The 18,215-nt window shown below is 49.1% G+C and overlaps 1 protein-coding gene across 1 annotated transcript in view; it reads left to right on the top strand.

Moving 5' to 3' along the window:
* The window catches only part of PLXNA4 (plexin A4), a 440,999-nt gene that overhangs the window by 325,429 nt on the left and 97,355 nt on the right, over positions 1-18,215 (top strand). Inside the window, exons 5-6 of the mRNA XM_043589543.1 lie at positions 5,221-5,321; positions 18,002-18,125. Coding sequence (XP_043445478.1) covers positions 5,221-5,321; positions 18,002-18,125 — 225 coding nt within the window. The remainder of the gene's footprint in view (positions 1-5,220; positions 5,322-18,001; positions 18,126-18,215) is intronic.

Genomic DNA, 18,215 nt, shown 5'->3' with positions numbered 1-18,215 from the left:
GAGGTGAATGACGTAGCTGTGACATAGCTGTTGACCTTCTGATCATACATCAGAAAAGGAGATCATCTGCCTCCAGACTGCGGTTGACTGTGGGTCACTGAAACCGCGGATGGGGGGGTGGGGGCAGGGGGCCAACTGTATTCCTTTGTCGATCTATACCACACTCATTTTATCCATTCGTCTGTTGGCTTGCTTTGGCTATGGGTTGCTCTGGGTTGCTTTCCCCCTTTTGGCTATTGTGAATAATGTTGTTATGAACATGGGTCGATAAATATCTGTTTGAGTCACTGCCTCCAGTTTTCTGGGGTGTGTACCCAAAAGAGCAACGACTAGATCGTATGGCAATTTTATGTGTAGATTTTTGAGGAACCACTACTATGCTGCCCCACAGGACTTTGCACAAACCCAGTGGCATATGCAAAGACGACCCTGTGCCGGCCCTGTCCGAACCCCTCTGCCTGAGGAGCCCCCCGCTCTCCCCCAGCACTGCATAGGCACACACAGAGGTTCTGCAAGGTGGTGGGGCTCCTGTCTTTAGAAGCAGTGAGGGAGCTCATGCAGACACATCAATCAACACCTCTCCTGGAGTCCAGTGACCAGGGGACAAACCTCAATCTTTTGTGGTGTCTGAGACCATCCATCACTAGGATGGCTTGGGTCACATCGCCATCTGATTTGTTCTCCAAGCGGAAGCCCCCCTCCATGACTTTCTTTTCTCACCTCTTCCTGTGGTCTGAATTCCCTCACTCAGTTAATTAGCATGCCTGGCACTGTAGCTTAAGACTTTAATCAGCGTGGGGTGGTTTTAATTAATCGTGTGGCTCTGCATCTGGAGTGGTTTGTGTTCCAGGGTCAGAAGAGGAGCCGACGATGGGGGAAGGGAGAGGCGGCTTTGTTTGGTGTAAGGTGTGGGCGGAGAATCTGGGGACTTGGGGGGAAAGAATCGCAATGCCACGGTGCTCGGAAGCCACCTGGGCACCCGTACAGCTTCCTAGCAAGGTGCGGAAGGCAACCTGAGCCATGAGGGTATAGAATCGCACCAAGATAAAATGATGGATAATCCGTCTCGTTTTCAGAAGTGACCTCAAGTGTCAGAAAGTTTTCTGATGCTTTCCAGAATTACCCATGGGGTGGGGAGTGAGGCAAAGCAGTCGTATAGATGGGGAGATGTAGAGTCAGTCTGGAAAGGGTTGGCTGTTCTGGGGAATGCTGCCGAAAAATGGGCCTTTGAAGGTTTCCCAGGACCGACCTTCCTTGGGAAAGGCGAGGTGAGTGACACCTACCTCTCAGGTAATGGTAACCTTTTTGCCTGGTCTATAGCATCCGCACTTTAGAAAGAATGGGGGGGAAGAAAACGAGATAAAGCTCAGGAGAGTAATCAAAAATGACTGAGTGTCGGGGCGCCTGGGTGGCGCAGTCGGGTAAGCGTCCGACTTCAGCCAGGTCACGATCTCGCGGTCCGTGAGTTCGAGCCCTGCGTCGGGCTCTGGGCTGATGGCTCAGAGCCTGGAGCCTGTTTCCGATTCTGTGTCTCCCTCTCTCTCTGACCCTCCCCCATTCATGCTCTGTCTCTCTCTGTCCCCCAAAAAATGAATAAACGTTGAAAAAAAAAATTAAAAAAAAAAAAAAATGACTGAGTGTATACATAGAAAGATCCTAAAAGAAAAGGTCGAGAGAAGCTGGGTCTCATGATAACTGCCTAGGAAGGACTTATGCCCCTGTCCCACAGGGATCTATCTAGATGAAAAGCAGAGAAAAAGACAAGTCTGTTACAGTATCTGGTAAAAGCACTGAATAAGTCCAGGAAGCAGGGCTGCCCCGGAGTTTCATCCCAGATGAAGCGATGGCTGCTGGTTAGGGGCAGACAGCACAGTTCAAGGAGGAAACGGTAATATCAAGGTGCTAAAGAAGAAAAATTCCTCCCAGCCTACTATACTCCTGGTGGAGTTCGTGGGTCCAGGGAAACCTGCTGGAGCAGTTTCCTGTGGTGTGGTAGAGAGGTAATGTGTCAGTGCAACGAAGAACGAGACATTAAGGACAAAGATGACAATAATAACCGTCACTTATAATGTCCTTGTGTGTTTACAAAGCAACTTCACACCTATCAGGTGATCTGTGCTCTGGGAAATCCCGTGAATTCGGGAGGTGCAGGGAGATTTTTATCTCCGTGTTTAAAGACGAGGGAAAATGAGACCCAGAGGGAGAGGAGGACCTCATTGCTGGTAAGTGGTGGAGTCAGGATTTGAATCTCACTCTGTGGGCTCCTACACTCTTTCCAACCAAACTAAAATCACTCTCATTTAGAATGGGGAGAGGAAGGAGTTTATAATTCTAGGTATTGGCGTTATTAAACACCAGTTGCAAGATATTTTTAGAAATCTGAATGCAAAGCCTTTTGAGAACATCAGGTTCGCCAAGCAGCTGGCATACCCCCAGAGCCCCATGGCCCATCCATCTAAGACAGATTATAGAACATGTCAATGGGAGAAACTGGGGAGGATATTAATTAAGTTTAGACCAAGAAAATGCTTTTGATTGAACAAGCCATGATTTTCTCCTTAAGCCCATGCAAAATATGGAGTGCTAGACAAGCATCTGGAACACATGAAAACATTATTATGTACTTGTGTTACCAACTTTCACCATCTATGGCCCCTTTTATTACTTTTTCCCCTCTAGGCATCATGTTTTCAAAGATTTTTGCCTGCTAAACAAGCTGCATTTATTAAGTAATAATATATTTCCTATTCTTAATGTGGGACATACATCACTGAGTATGCACACAAAAAAGAAAGCAGCAACAATCCAATTTCCATTACGCTTTGGGAAATATTGAAAATAGCGTGAGGACCTTATTACCACTCATGGATTCCGGGGAGTCCAGGTACTCTGGGCTGGGAACCCCTATTTATATGCTTACATGAACAGCATGTCTGTGCCCACTTAAGGGATGAGGAGAGACATTAAAGAGGCAATAGGAATAGGGTAAGTTCCTGGCTAGGTGTAGAGCCTGCAGGGTAATTTGTACGAAATTGATTGTCAGAATTAATTGCAAGAATGGGAAGGTTGCATGTAGGCAGAGCTCAGGCGTGGCCCCTGCAGCTTACATGAGCAGTAATAACGGGAAAGATAAAATCCCACGAGTGCCAAAAGATGTCTGAGAGGGCCACAAAGGCCAAGGGCAAAGCTAGAAGAATGGGAGGAGGAGCCCAACAGGTAACTAGGAAGAAGTAAAAATGTAGCACACGGTCGGTAAGATGGCTCAGCGGGCACCTGAGGAAACAAAACAAGAAGGTATATAAAGGGAGTAAGTAAATGAAGGTGGAAAGGGAAGAGCGATCATATGGGGTTTGGTTTAATTATTAATTAATTCCAAAAGACAGTCTTGAGACTAATTGAGCAGACCCTGGTGCCAATTGGCCTGTGCGTGAGCTACAAGTAGCCCCTGCCAAGTGTACATCATTTTAGGGAGTCAGATGCCCGTGCAGCAGCAGGGGATGCAGCCTGTGCATTTGCCTACGAAACACGGAGGCTCGGTCAGGTCGGTGTGGTTTGTACTTCTTGGTGCCTGTTGTCTGATGGCGAAAAACTAAAAAGGGGTGGCCACATCAAATTCTCTTAGCACAAGCTGAAAAATTAGGTAAGAAGTCTTCCGCTGAGATAAAAAGGTGCCCCAAATAGAAAAGGATGATTAAAAAAAAACCTTTTTGTGAGGAAGAAACTGGCAAACTAGAGAATAAAGACCAAGGCTATTGAAAGAAAATTAAAATTCATTTGATCCTGGGTATCGTGATTAAGTACCTCCTATGTACCAGGCCCTGAGAAGTCATGTAAAAAGACATCCAGGCGAAGCTACATTGGAGAACAAAGAAATGCAAAAGATCTTTCCGAGCGTGCAGGCAATGGAAGCAATTGGGCTAGGCAGAAACGTCACGTGGAGCATTTTACATTAATAAGTGGCTGGCAAAAGTGAGTGGAAGGTTCTGGGGTTGGAGAGGAAGCCTCCAGTCATGAAAAGGGTGTGAGCAGGAGGAGAGGTAGCAAAGGCTGTTCTATGAAGGCGCCAGAATGAAACACCTTTAGAGCCAGTTGGGCAACAGCATGAGAAAGAGAGAGGGCAGGTTAACAGCTACAAGGTGAGGTCAAAGGCATGGAGAACAAGAACGAGAAGAGTCTTGGATTTGGCTTGTGTGCTCTCTGGGACCGCACAGATGATGAAACAAAAGGAGGGGAACCAAGAAGAAGGCAGAACACTGTATGGAAAGAAAGAAAGAAAGAAAGAAAGAAAGAAAGAAAGAAAGAAAGAAAGAAAGAAAGAAAGAGGAAGGAAGGAAGGAAGGAAGGAAGAAGGAAGGAAGAAAGGAAGAAAGAAAAGAGGGAGGGAGGGAGGAAGGAAGGAAGGAAGGAAGGAAAGGGAAAAAGAAAAAGAGAGAAAGAAAGAGAAAAAGAAAAAGAAAGAGAGAAAGAGAGAAAGAAAAAGAGAGAGGGAAAGAAAGAAAGAAAGAAAGAAAAGAAAGAAAGAAAGAAAGAAAGAAAGAAAGAAAGAAAAAGGAAGGAAGGAAAACAAGAATGAAGAAAGAATAAACATTTGGGTTTATTATATTAATAATAATATTAATATTATAAGTCAGTAGGTCATGGATTGGATGTTTGTAGAGATATTTTGGGGTTTTGACAGTGGGAAAGTTTTTTTTTTTTTGACAGTGGGAAAGTTTAAATACGTCTATATAAATATCTTTCATAACAATTTATGTGAACTCTAAGGAGGTTGTTTTCAAAGACTCCCAAGAGAATCACAGGTGGCTGTCTCCCCTGGATGCTTATGTGGCCACCTGCTCAAATACTATTTGGGGGTGCCTGGGTGGCTCGGTAAGTTAAGCATCTGACTTTAGCTCACGTCATGATCTGGCAGTTTGTGAGTTCAAGCCCCACATCAGGCTCTACACTGACAGTGAGGACCCTGCTTGGGATTCTCTCTCTCTCTCTCTCTCTCTCTCTCTCTCTCTCCCCACCTCTTCCACTTGTGTGTCCTCTTTCTCTCTCTCTCTCAAAATAAATAAAATTTTTTTTTTTAAGATCCCTTCTGGTTCTGGAGCTCTGGAGCTCTTCACATTCCTGCAATGATTTAGGTGATATATCTCATAGAATAGTGTCTCTTCCTGGTGAACGCTGGGTGTTCTGCAAAATCCTAATCACCCTTTTCTTGTCCTCCTGTCCTAGCTCACTAGAGTCCCTGTGGAGTCCTGTGGTCAGTATCGGAGCTGCAGTGAGTGCCTTGGCTCTGGTGATCCCCACTGCGGCTGGTGTGTGCTCCACAACACGTGAGTACCTGAGTACCACTGGGCAGCTTCCTCCTGCCTCCTACTTCCCCACCCCACCCCCCACCCTTGCCCTCCCATAATTCTCTTCCTCCTCGCCTTCCCTGTCACCAATCTCCTTCTCTTTGATCTCTCTTCTCTCCCTGCCTTTTCTTACTCTGCCTTTTTTGTATCCTTTGCAAATCCTATCCCCTTCTTTTGTTCTGACTTCACTTTAAATTGCCAAATTCCCATAAGAAATATATGCAAATATCAGCTTGGGAATGATGATGAGTTAGGATATGGAATCACAAGGGCAGTAACATTCTAGAGGGCTGGAGGGAGGTTCCTGGGTATTTCTGACTATGGCTGTGGACTGATGTTCCAGGACTGAACACCAGGAAAAAGGCACTGATTGGACTTTTTTCTCAAGGCTCACGTAAGCCACAAAATCATGTGTGAGATACACACTCTCCATTTAGTGATTCAACGTCCACATAACACTCTTCAATATCCACCCCCCAAAAAAACTTCTGGTATTTGAGGGGTATATTTTGAGTGTGTAGCACCCAAAGACCCTCCCTCTGCTGTCCATGCACTCATCTGGCTGTCAGGGGACCCTGGGCCTGGGGTCACTAGGCCAGTGAAGCCCCGTCCAAGCGCTGGGTGCTCTCCCTATGTTCCCCTTAGTGCTGGTTCCACGGTATTCTCTAGAAGCCAGGAGAAGGCAATAGTATATACAATGGAGGTAAATGGTGGTCTGATAAGTGATCTGAGGACTGGGATACAGGGTATAGACAACCAACCCAGACACATGGAGGGAACTAAAGGCACTTCTTTGGAGATCCAAAGACCCTTAGCATTGCTGACCGGAGAAGCCAAAAATAGTTGGGCCCCACTCGGAGGGAATTTGATCCCAGTTAAACTACTGTTGCTGGAACCCCAGACTTCTAGTCAACACTTGAAACAGACATGTTGCGTGTTGGACACAAGTGTTATACGTTAAGGAGAAAGGCTTTAGTCTTCCTGCGAAGACTCTGAACTATGTGTGACCAACGACAATTTCTGGTCATTTTCAGCTGTGAGAAGGTGGGGGGTGGGCAGGATCTTGTTTGCAGGAATGCTGGCTCAGAATTTAGGAATGCTTCTGAAAGTGAGAAATGTCCTCTTAGGTGTACATCCTCTCCAAGGGAGTGGTCACCTTCCCATCCCTGGGGAACAGGCTCATGCATAATGAGTCCTTGTGCTCTTTGAGGGAAGGTCTGAAATCCCTCATGTGTATTACGGTGGGAAAAACGGAGACCCACTGACCCACATAACTGAGAGATGACTGGAAACTGGGGGTGGGAACGTACTCAAATGTGTGTATGGTAACAGAGAGTAGCAGAGTCCAAGAGGCGCCGGCATAACAGAACAGGGGAGATTGCATTCAGAATTCAGATCAGCTCTGATCAGCACAGAGGAGTTGCCCAAATGGTACTTTGCAAGGCAGAAGGGAAGTCATTTCCTTTTTCCCCCACAATGAGTCCTCTCAGAAAGAGACCGTGTTCCAGACCCATTGGTTCCTTTGGGGCCTAGGCCAGCTGGCTTTCTTCTCAGCCAAGGGTGGCTCAGCTGCTCCTGGCGTGGGGTGCTCACACCTGGCTTCCTTCAAGGACAAATCAGGAAAGCCAGCCCCTCTTGGACACCCTATGCCTGGGGGAGCCAAAGACAGGTCTCCATGTCAGCTTTGATCCTACCTAGAGAGACTGACCCACCCCACATAGCGCTAAGCCCTATGAGGAAGAGGGACCCGGAGGCTCTGAGAAGGAAGCAGAGAGACTGTGAGTACCCCTGTATCCCATCCCCAGAGCTGAGCCAAACAGGAAGAAGAAGAGGAGGGGCCAGAAATTACTTCCTGTATGGCCTCAGTTTCTCCTTCAGAAACATAGTACCTGCCTCCTGTCAAGTGGCAGAAAACAGGGGTGAACTGGGGCCAAGGAGAAATCTGGACAGTTCATGAAGGAGCCCATCAGTCTGCACTGGGAAGCCAGCAGCTCTATGCTCAGTGAATGTGGCCTAAAGAAAACAGCCATGGGCATGAACTTTGGGAATCTGCCACCAAGGCCAAATTCCACATCGCCCAGCTGTGCAGCAATCTGGGGCAGCCCAGCTCATCTGTGAATTAGAGATGGCAGTGCCGGTCTCACCCACCTCACCAGGTCACCGGAGAATGAGATGAGATCCCGTTGGCGAAAGCATGCCATGCACTGTGGAATGCTATGCAATGTAAGGCGGGGGTTGGGGCAGGAATCGTGACGCAGCTGGGAAAGGACTGAGAGCCCCTGGGTGTGGGCGCCCTGCCGCTTATGATTTCGGTCAGCCCCCATTGATTGTCCAGATGGCTCCACTTAAATTGCATCCTTCCCTTCCCATGGGCATCCCAGCCTCAAACCGCCTTCCTCTGAGTGCTAGATGCTCCTGCTGGATCCCCCTCACCTCTGTTAACCTGGCATCCCGTCTTCCTTTGAAGTTTACATATCTTATTCGTATGTGTCGTGTGAGAACAGCCCTTACTAGGCACACGTTCTCAGAAAGCAGGGGAAGGGCTTTCTCTGTGCTGCTCAGCACTGAGCGGCGGCGGCTGCTGCTGCTGCTGGAGCTGCTGGCAGCTCTTCCTTTTGCCCAAAATGCCACGGTGAGAACAGGCGTGGGAGAGCCAGGAGGGACCTAGAAGGACGACGGGGATGGAAATCACTGAAGTCTACTTCTCACTCTTTGTAAAAGTGCTATGGGGGGTTGGAAAGTATAGGCAGCTCCCATTACTCATGGTGGTTCTGTTCTGTAAGTCACCACAAACACCAAATCAGAGAATACCGATCCATAGCTCCTGGGGTGGTTCCCGGGTCTGGGTTCCTATGAGCCTCTGGTCACAGCATGTCTGTCAACCAGTCAGTACATAACTGTGTTCTGTTTTAAAAACATTTGCGGTGGGGGCGGTGGGGGGGAGCGCCTGGGTGGCTCAGTGGGTTAAGCATCTGACTCTTGGTTTCAGCTCAGGTCACAATCTCACGGTTCGTGGGTTCGAGCCCCGCATGGGGCTCTGTGCTGACGGCACGGAACGTGCTTGGGATTCTGTTTCCCTCTCTCTCTGCTCCTCCCCCGTCTGTACTCTGTATAAACAATGTTTATTTATTTATTTTTGAGAGAGAGAGAGACAGAGACAGAGATAGAGTATGAGTGGGGGAGGAGCAGAGAGAGAGGGAGACACAGAATCCAACACAGAATCATGGGGCTTGAACTTGTGAACCATGAGATCATGACCTAAGCCAAAGTTGGATGCTTAGCCGACTGAGCCACCCAGGTGCCCCAGTGCGTCTCTGTGTTAGGCCACCTTATTTAATAGAAATTGTTTCATTAACACGGAATTCACGGCCAATAGCACCACATGTCTTGCCTGAACGCAGCTTATCTAGCACACGTGTTTTCCCCATAAGGCATATCATGGTCTTCTCATGCTTAAGAGCCCTAGACAGCACTTCAGCACAACACTTGGGGGCCATTTTAAAGGGTGAAGTCACCAAGAAAATGCACAAAAATGCGAAACAAAATGTGGCACTAAATAGACCATGAAAAGGACATGTGTTTATAGTATGAGCTGAAACAAGAAGGCAGAGTATCCCTACCTTGTCCAGCCTCTGATGGAAATGTGTGCATGTGACCACTCCAGTTTTTCTCCACTCTGCTCATGTCCAGGAATGACCACAAAGGTGCCATAAGTATCAGTGTGGGGATTTTAAAGAAATGTCAGCAAGTAGGTGAATTTACAAAAATAGAATCCACAACTAATGAGGCTCAGTCGTAATTTGGCATCCTTGTTTATGAAGAGGAAACAATACCTTCTCGTGGTTGTGGCAAGTGGATGAAATTAGGTAATAAAGGACGTTGTAGGTCAAGGTGATGTTCTCTGAAATCTTGAGCCTCCTGATGCTGGGGCCAGTGCATGATTGCCAGTGCATGGTCAATCTCAACTCCTCTGGGAGGATACAGCTCATGAGCACCCCCAGGTCAAGACTGCCTTCCAGCCTGCCCACCATGACACTCCCTCCCAGGGTTAATGACCAAGGAGAAGCTCTGGTCCACATGGCTGGATGAAGAAGAGAAGGTTCCTGGATTTTCTAAGATGCTATAAATCAGAATATAATGTTAAATATAGAGAGAGTGAGATAAGCAGATCGTAAGCATACAGTTTGAACAGGTTTGACAAATGGGAAGGCCCAGGTAATCCACACTCCCATCAAGATACACAAAATGTCCTTCATCCAGAAAGTTCTCTCATGCTCCTTCCCATTCTTTCCAGTGGACTTTTCTTCCGAGTTGCTTAAGTTCAGGTTGAAGCCAGACACTATTTCTTCTGATACACTCTCCATTTCATTTTATTTTTATGTATTTAATTTAATTTTAATTGTATTTATTTTATTTCTATTTTTATTTTTTATTTTATTTCCTTCCTTTCATTTTAAATAGATGCCAGCCAGACATTCATGGTTGGGAGAGATGCATGAGGATGCGGCCAGAGAAAGCTGGAGCAGGCAGATCAGAGCAGAAAGTGGCAGAGGACCAGAGGGAGCCCGCGGATGCTTCCCCTGGGGCCCCTCTGTTTGCCAGGCAGGGAGCGTGGTGACAAATGCAGGGGGTTTTATCATGCATGGGGTGTCATGCCCCCGTAGCCCTTGTCCATACACCTTTCACACTGGCCCTGCTCCCTTGGTGCCAGGCACTGTGCTAAGCTCAGGAGATCCAGGGGGACTACGTTAGACTGGCTCTGCCCTGAAGCTTCATGGGAACTGGGGCCCTTGGGCCAGGGAAGGGATGGGGGCTGCAGACTGCACTGGAATCAGTGCATTTGGTAGGGCCGCATCATGGGCAAGCCCCTGTGCTAAGTGCTCCAGGGCCCAGCAAGACTGACCCTAAGGAAACCAGGGCAAAAGAGCATCAGGAAGAGGGTTCCTTTGAGTATCAAGACATGCCATTTTTCTGTCACTTTTGCCAACTTTTTATGGTTGTAAGAAGTAGGAGGGTGGGAACTTGGTAGCAAGCGAGCAGCAGAAGCTGTGTGTGTATGTGCGTGTGTGTGTGTGTGTGTGTGTGTGTGTGACAGAGAGAGAGAGAGAGAGAGAGAGAGAGAGAGAGAGAAATGGAGGGGAAGAAACAAGGAACAGAAGGAGAGAGCATAAGAGAGAGAGTGAATAGTCTAAGGGCAGGGCCCCTATAACAGGTGGCTCAGGTGGCTGAAAGGGTCCTTTCTACCAGCAAGGGCACAGGTGGGGTGCAGACTGAACAGGCTTAAGAAACGCTTGTGTAATTGAAGCCTCCCTCCTGTTACTCACTCTTGATTGTCTCAAAGCACGGGCCTGCCAACCCAGTAGCACAGAGCATCGCCCCTTTGTCCTCTCATACGGTCCCTGACCCAGCCTGCAGGCTTGCTGGTTTCCAATGGCAACGACAGTTTCAACAAGCTGGGTTTTTGTTTGTCTGTGAATCTTGAGCTTGTATTCCCAGGGCATTTACCTTGGGCCTGACCCTACCTATTCCGACTTGGGGGAAGGTAAAGGAAAGCCTCCAGCCCAGCCTCACCTGTCTTGGGCCTAGAACATTCCCTCCAACCAGGCTTGGCATGTCCCCAGGCCTCCCTCCCATCTTCCCCCGACCAGGCCCAGGCTGAGAAGCCGATCTCAGTCTCAGCGGGTAACGGGATCCCATGGCAGACCCAGCCACATCGATTGGCCCAGACGTTACCTTTCAGAAGAAGGTTCATCAGCGTCACTCCTGGGAGGCTCATGCAACCCAAGACATCAACAGGGGAAAGACAAGACCAGCTTTGCCCACGTCTCTCTTGCCCCCTGGTGTCCCCACCTCTTTGCAGATTTCTTCTGTTGGAAGAATGCCCACCCTTCGATGCTTGGCCCAGATTACTGCTCAGTATCCACTCCTTTTCTTCTCTGTATCATTTCTGCCTAGATGGAGAAAGGGAAAGGGAAGGAGAGGAAAAGTACTGGCACCCAGAGCAGAAGGGAGGGGTTAGAGTGACGTGCCCTCACTGTGCCTGGAGGTCACCCTGATTGCACTGACTGCGGAAGCAGAGGCAGTGGGTCAGACCCCACGGCCTCCTCCCTGGTCCCCGGCCCTTCCTGTCCTCTCCAAGACCAGAAAGCTCTGGCTGAGCAGCCAGAACAAACCCACCACTGGAAAGTTTCCCTGCCTTGAGCAACTCCAACCAGCTACACCATGTAGGCAGTGATCAGGGACCTCGGTCTTCACTGGTCCCTGAGAAAATGCACAGTTTGTCCCATAGCCATGGCCAAGTGTCCCCTTAATGGAGCATAAATGGATTCTAAACAGGTAAGTCCTTCCTCGCTGCCTTTTCGTATATCCCATAGCCTGGTTTCATTTTCTCCTTAAGCTGTATCGAAGGACTACCTAATACCAACCTGCTAAGGCACCGGTGTCTCTGAGAGCCGTTTGCAGGATGCCCACCCACTCGTGAGGAATTGTTAGAATCACTTCTGCCCAGCAACCTTTGCAGTCTATACTCTGGTCTTCCCTCTTTGCCAAAAAGTTTTCAGCCTCTGGTCCAGAGGGAAGAATCCCAGACTAGATATTGGTACAATCGAGTTTTTCCATTGGTGTCCCAGCAGATACATAGTATGAGTTAAGGAATATTGCTTTTTCCTCTCCCAACTACTGCCTCCCCACCCCCACCCACATACATGTGTATAACACATGCTTTCATGACCAAAGGATGTTCAGTCAGCACTGCCATCAGCTCATAGGAATTAGGAAAGTCCTGTGGTCCATATGATCTCGGGGTGCCCCTCCCAGTCTAATGACTTGACTTTCTGGGGACAGCCTGAGGGGCTGGGCTGCCTCTGAGGTTGAAGTGCAGATGTGCACAGCCATATACCAGCATTCACACATTCTAGCCACGTGTGTCCAGCCATGTCACCCTGGCCTCATGGTGTGGAGAGTGGCCCAGCTCACACAGAGCAGAGTGCTGCCCAGCACCTGACTTGGTGACATTAAAGAAAGCTCCAGGCTGTTGGGTAATGTGTGGTGTGCAAGCTGATCAAATCAACCAGAGTAACTGGTCAGTGCGTCTCAAGTAACATACAGCAGCCCCCTTGTTACTGACTGGATTGAGGGGACAGTGGACCAGGCTGCTACACCTTGCCTTTGCTTTTTCCTCCTCCTCCTCCTCCTCCTCCTCCTCCTCCTCCTCCTCCTCCTTCTCCTCTTTCTCCTCCTCCTCCTCCTCCTCCTTCTCCTCCTCCTCCTCCTCCTCCTTCTCCTCTTTCTCCTCCTTCTCCTCCTCCTCCTCCTCCTCCTTCTTTTTCTCTCTCTCTCTCCTTCTCCTGCCCTCTGTCCCTCTCCCTCCCCCCAATCCTACTCTTCTCTCCACCTCAACTTTCCTAACCTCCCCTCACCCTCAATAGAAATAAGTAGGTCCCAACAGTACCGATGAAGAGAGAGACCATCCCTGCTTCCCCCTCCAGTTGGGCACCTGCTAAATATAATTCTCTTCTCAGAAACGTAAATTCTCTTCTTAGAAAAGGGACATCCCCTTTTTTGTGTGTTCAATATATCATTTGTTTGAAGACGGGCTGAAAGGAAGGCGAGATAAGACTCCCAACTGGGACCCAGGGCAGAGCTCAGCCCCTCTGTGCAGCCTATGGTGGTGGGCCAGGACCATGTGGGCCACATAAGCCCACAATGGCTCTTGGGCCTCCTCTGGACTCTGAACCTGCTGGTGCCGTTAAGTCCTGTGCCTTCCTCCTGTTTTGGCAAGTGAGACCCAGGAGGCGTGGTACCCCACATCTGCTGCTTAGGTTGGCTTTGGAGCCTTAGAGAAGGCAAAGGGCGGTGAGTACAGTTGCCAGTTCAGCAGCTGATGGCAAAGGGGACATTTCTAAGAACAGCCTAAATCCTTAGGTCAAGACCATGGTGTTAATCACCAGATCCTAGAATTGTGACACTGCAGGGATCACCTGATCCACACCCTTTGTGTAAGAAACCTCTTGCACACTCATCTGCCTGGAAAGGGTCCCTTCATTCTGTAACTCACCTTCCTCTAGGCTGCACAGATGTGTCTTCCCACTTCTGTGGGCTTTCCTAAAGAGGGCAAGGCCAACGGTATTGGCAAACCCAGTTTCTTCCCTCATCAGGGTTCCCAGATGTGGATACAGTGACCTAAGAGCCCCTGCTAGTAAGCATTCCTCTTAACTTTTCTGGAAAGCTCATTTGGGAAACCCTAACCCCATCTCAGTTTTTTCAACCTCCTCATGTTCTAAACCCAGCTCCCCTCAAGGGTGCACTTAAGCCCAAGCCATGACCAATGCGAGATGTTTAAGGATGGGGGAGGGGGTCAGCTGTGGAGAGAAGTCAGGAGACATTCTGCGAGGCAAAGCGGGTGGGCCCCTGCTGGAGGGCCAGGGGACAGACCAGCACCTACCCCCCAAACTGGAGACTCACCCAGACCCCACCTCACCCAGACCCCACCAGCCCCAGTTCCAAATTGAAATTTGCTCACCCAGTTGGTGGCACTGGACGTTAATATTTCTATCGCTGTCCTTAGGAATTAATTTCTAAAGAACTTAATCACCACCTCTTCCCTCTCCCTCACCCCCTTCCTTTCTCTGTTCTTCTCTTTTCCAATTTTCCACTTGGCTGGGAATTCTCCAGCAGCAAAAGTTCAGGCTTAGGGGAGGGCGGAGGTGGCTGCTTCATTAGAGAGGATAATCTCATTGGAACCACTGGCTTGAATAATAACCCCTCCAAGGGCCAGACCTCTGTCCCCATGGCCTTTCAGCACCTCTGAACTGGGGCTGGAGGGCCCAACTGCAGAGAAAGTGGAATGCGGAAGGGGCGTAAGACGAAGTTAGTAGAGCCAGACTCCAATTCTGGGGGCCTGAGCTGTCTTCTCGGGGGCCCGCTTCCTGCTGACCACATGCAGATCTGTGTTGTGAAAGGGCGTGGTGATGGCAGCCCCATGGATGACTGTCTGAAGACTCCAAGTCACCTAGCATGCGCTTTTTGAGTCCTGCCTGGCAAACAGATGAAGCAGGTCCTTCCTCCAGCTCCAGGGTCCTCCCACAGTGGAGTTGAAGGAAATGCCACAGGAAGTACCTGGAGCCCTTTTGAAAGAAACAAGCCACCACCCCGTGACCCCCAAAAGTCATGACTTAATCCTTTGCACACTTCCCAACTCTTGCCTGGGCTAATGAGAAATCACAGTCCTGGAAGAGTAGGAGGCCATTACCCTGACATTCCCCATAAGGACTCCGAAGGAATCCATCCTTCCCCCTCCATTACCCTCTCACATCTAAGGTCAGCTGTCTGTGTTTTGGGGCATTTGCAGCCTCCGCCCTCATGGGCCCTGAGGGGTAGTAGAAATGTCAAAACATCCCTGACACTGACCTTAAACTTGACTTTCCACTAACAGAGCTGAGTACTCAATACCCTTTGACAGCTACTGAGAAAGCAGAACTCCAAGCGAGCCAGACCACTCTTTCCCTCTTTCCTCCCTCCTGGTCTCTGGGGCTCCCCATCCCTCATTAGGAGGAAAACTGCTGGAGCCATCTCTGTCTTTTTGTCTCTGGTTTGCCCCATGGGCCAGTCTGGAAAATCTGTGCTTCTGTGTCAGCTGTGGTTTAGAGAGCTTGCATGAGGAAGGCGGAGCATTGATGGGGTCACAGTGCTAGTGGACGTGTACTGATGGCTTATTGCGTACGAGCTATGCCCTGTTCTAAATGTTTTACATGCATAACTTCATTGAATTCTCCATAATAACCCTATTTGTTAGATACTGTTTTGTCCCCAATTTGTAGAAGAGAACACTGAGGCACGAAGAGGTTAAGTTATTTCCCCAAGATTACACAGTTAGATGGGATGTTTGAAATTATAAGCTACAGGTGGCTTCCCTGGTAAGACCTAAATTGGGGGTCAGGGGGATAACGAGTGTGTGGTTTTGGGGCTCTCAAATTTGGGGAGCCATGGCAGGATGCAGCCACACCGACGTTGGAAGCAGCAAACCGTGCAGGTGTGCCTCATCTTGAGACCCCCCCCCCCCAACCAAGTACCTTTGTACACCTGCAAGAGAAGTAAAGTCCTCTCTTCTCCATCTGAGTCTGTATTTAGTAACTCCAGGTAAGGTTTGGCCTGGGTGTAGGTTCATTTTTCTCCCTTCATAATTTGATCAAAGACATTTTTCAGACCTACTGATTGCTGTTGGAAATACGAACTTCAAAGTTGGGGAGTCAGTGAATAATTTAAGCCTGTACCAGCTCTCTGGGTCTGCTGTTAATGGGAGTAATAACACTATTAATAGCGATGTCAGTGCAGACACCCTGGAAAAGTCCATAACATTAGCTTAATGGCTGGAGGTAATGAAGTCCTCACAGAGGAGCTAGCCTGGTAAATTAACTTCCAAGACTTTTAGGCAGACGCCCTTGTTGCCATGGTCGGCTAGAGCAGGCAGGGAGTGCCAGGGAGGTGACCACATTCATGTCTGACCCTTCACTCTTGGGTTTCCTAGAAGGATCCTGGAGAATTCACAAGTTGCAATAATATTCAAAGTGCTTCCCAGTGGCAGGCAAGAAGAAAAAAAAAGTGATTAGCTTATAGAGACAAAGCTTGAAGGGAAATTTTGAAATTGCCTTAAGCAACATGAATCGAACATCAAGATGGCAGGGAAATGGGTTTAGTCTGCAGCAAGAGGGGGTCTGTCCTTCCCTCCTCAGTCTCGAAGCTTCAGGGAGGTACAGCACGGCAGAGGCTCCAGGGTTCATCTGTGTTCAAATAGTGGCTCTCTCTGTTGAGCTGGTGACCTTGGGCAAGTTACCTACCCTTCCTGCAGTTTCCTGGTCTATAAAATGGGTTTTTATTTTTTAATTTTTTTTTTATTTTTTTTTCAACGTTTATTTATTTTTGGGACAGAGAGAGACAGAGCATGAACGGGGGAGGGGCAGAGAGAGAGGGAGACACAGAATCGGAAACAGGCTCCAGGCTCTGAGCCATCAGCCCAGAGCCTGATGCGGGGCTCGAACTCACGGACTGCGAGATCGTGACCTGAGCTGAAGTCGGACGCTTAACCGACTGCGCCACCCAGGCGCCCCTAAAATGGGTTTTTAAATGGTACCTGCCTTGCGGCATTGTTGGGAGACTCTTTGACATAAACCGCAAGCCTCTTACCAGGGAGCCCAAGAAACGCTCAGTGACTAGTAGCCATGATTGTATTACTTAGAATTGTTTTTCACTTTCACGTTACATGTCCAATTTACTCTGCACTCATCATTTTTGTCCCTGCGTCTCCCCTTCTTCCTTTAGTCCATGCCTTCAGTGACTTCTTCATTTGCTAAGTTCTCCCCCCAGACTCGCCACTGTTAAGCCGTCCCTCCCACAGAAGCCAAAGCTGTCTTCCTTCCCTGTGGCATTCTTCCTGATGACTCAGGCACCATCTCCCTGCTGCCCCAGCTTACCTCAGCTTGTCCCTCTAAGGACCCTGCTTTCCCTTACCCCGCAGCAGAATCAGGAGTCCACAGCTTCCAGATCATGGCCGCTCAGCAAAGGTCCACATTCACATGGCTTATCGGATCTGCATTAAAAGCCTGTTCCCCAAAGCTCAGATACCTCCATGCGGTGAACTCCCACTGTAAGGCAAGGATGCCCTGGCCCTGGCGGAGAGTTTAAGCACCTTCCCCCATGTGGGGTGTGCACATTTGGGTGAAGGTACATGATTCTCATGTGCATGTTTCACAAGCTCCATCAGTGAAGACTGTAAGATCCCAGATCACCCTGGATGTAGTCTACCCGTGACGCAGTGTACTTTGAACAACACAGGACGCTAAGCAATAATAGCAAACCTTCTCTAACGGTAACCCTGGGCCAGGGAGCTGGGATTCCCATCCAAGGCGGTCTGGCTCCAAAGCATGCTTTGAACTGCTACACTCGGCTCTTTTGATCCTTCCTTCCCTCCCTCCCACCCACCTACATTTGTCCTCTGGCTGCTGGACATGAGGTATACAGGGGAATAAGTCAGGCATCATTTCTTCTTTTGAGCTCACACCTGGTAGGAGAGGCTGCACTTAACCCAATAATTATAATATAATCAAAGACTTTCTAGACTATAGGAAACCCCCAAATGCTCTGAACTCTGCCTCAGGTGGTAGCAGGGAGAGATTGCAGATGCACAATGGTTGAACCACATCTGGAGGGTAGGTAGAAGCTGGACAGGGGAAGTGTGGGAAGAAGGTGGTCCAGAGAGAAGTGGCCAGCACAAGGCAAGGAAATCGGAAAGAGTATTTTGTTTATCGGGTGAGAGTAAGTCTCAGTTTGCCTAAGAGGGGAGGAGAGTTACAGGGCTGAGGATGGATGGGGAGGTAGAATAGCAGGACTTTGCAGCTCTTTATGTTAATGAGGAGTAGGTGAGGGGTCTTTAGGATGACCCCCAAGTTTCTGCACTTGGCAACAAGTGATTAGAATAACCATCTTTTTCACATTCAGGCACGGTGGGGGAGGAACAGGCTGGAGGAAGGAGGCAAAGAGGGCAGTTCTGGACACATCGAGTTTGAACATGTCCTGGGAGCCACTGGCAGTGCCTGACCCCCGTGCCAGCCCCTCACTGGAGCGAGTGGCCTTCTCCTAAGTCACTCATTGTTCGTCCCTCCCAGGTGCACCCGGAAGGAGCGCTGTGAGAGGTCCAGAGAGCCCCGCAGGTTTGCCTCTGAGATGAAGCAGTGTGTCCGGCTGACTGTCCATCCCAGCAACATCTCTGTGTCCCAGTACAATGTCCTGGTAAGGGCAGTGGGATCCGGGTCCAGGGTCCTGGGAGAACCCTCTCCCCACCAAAGCCCCGCAACGTCCTTAAGAACTGGGCCAAGCCTG

This window comes from Prionailurus bengalensis, chromosome A2, assembly GCF_016509475.1.
Source record: "Prionailurus bengalensis isolate Pbe53 chromosome A2, Fcat_Pben_1.1_paternal_pri, whole genome shotgun sequence".
Classification (NCBI taxonomy): domain Eukaryota; kingdom Metazoa; phylum Chordata; class Mammalia; order Carnivora; family Felidae; genus Prionailurus; species Prionailurus bengalensis.
This window is presented reverse-complemented; position numbering and strand designations above follow the sequence as displayed.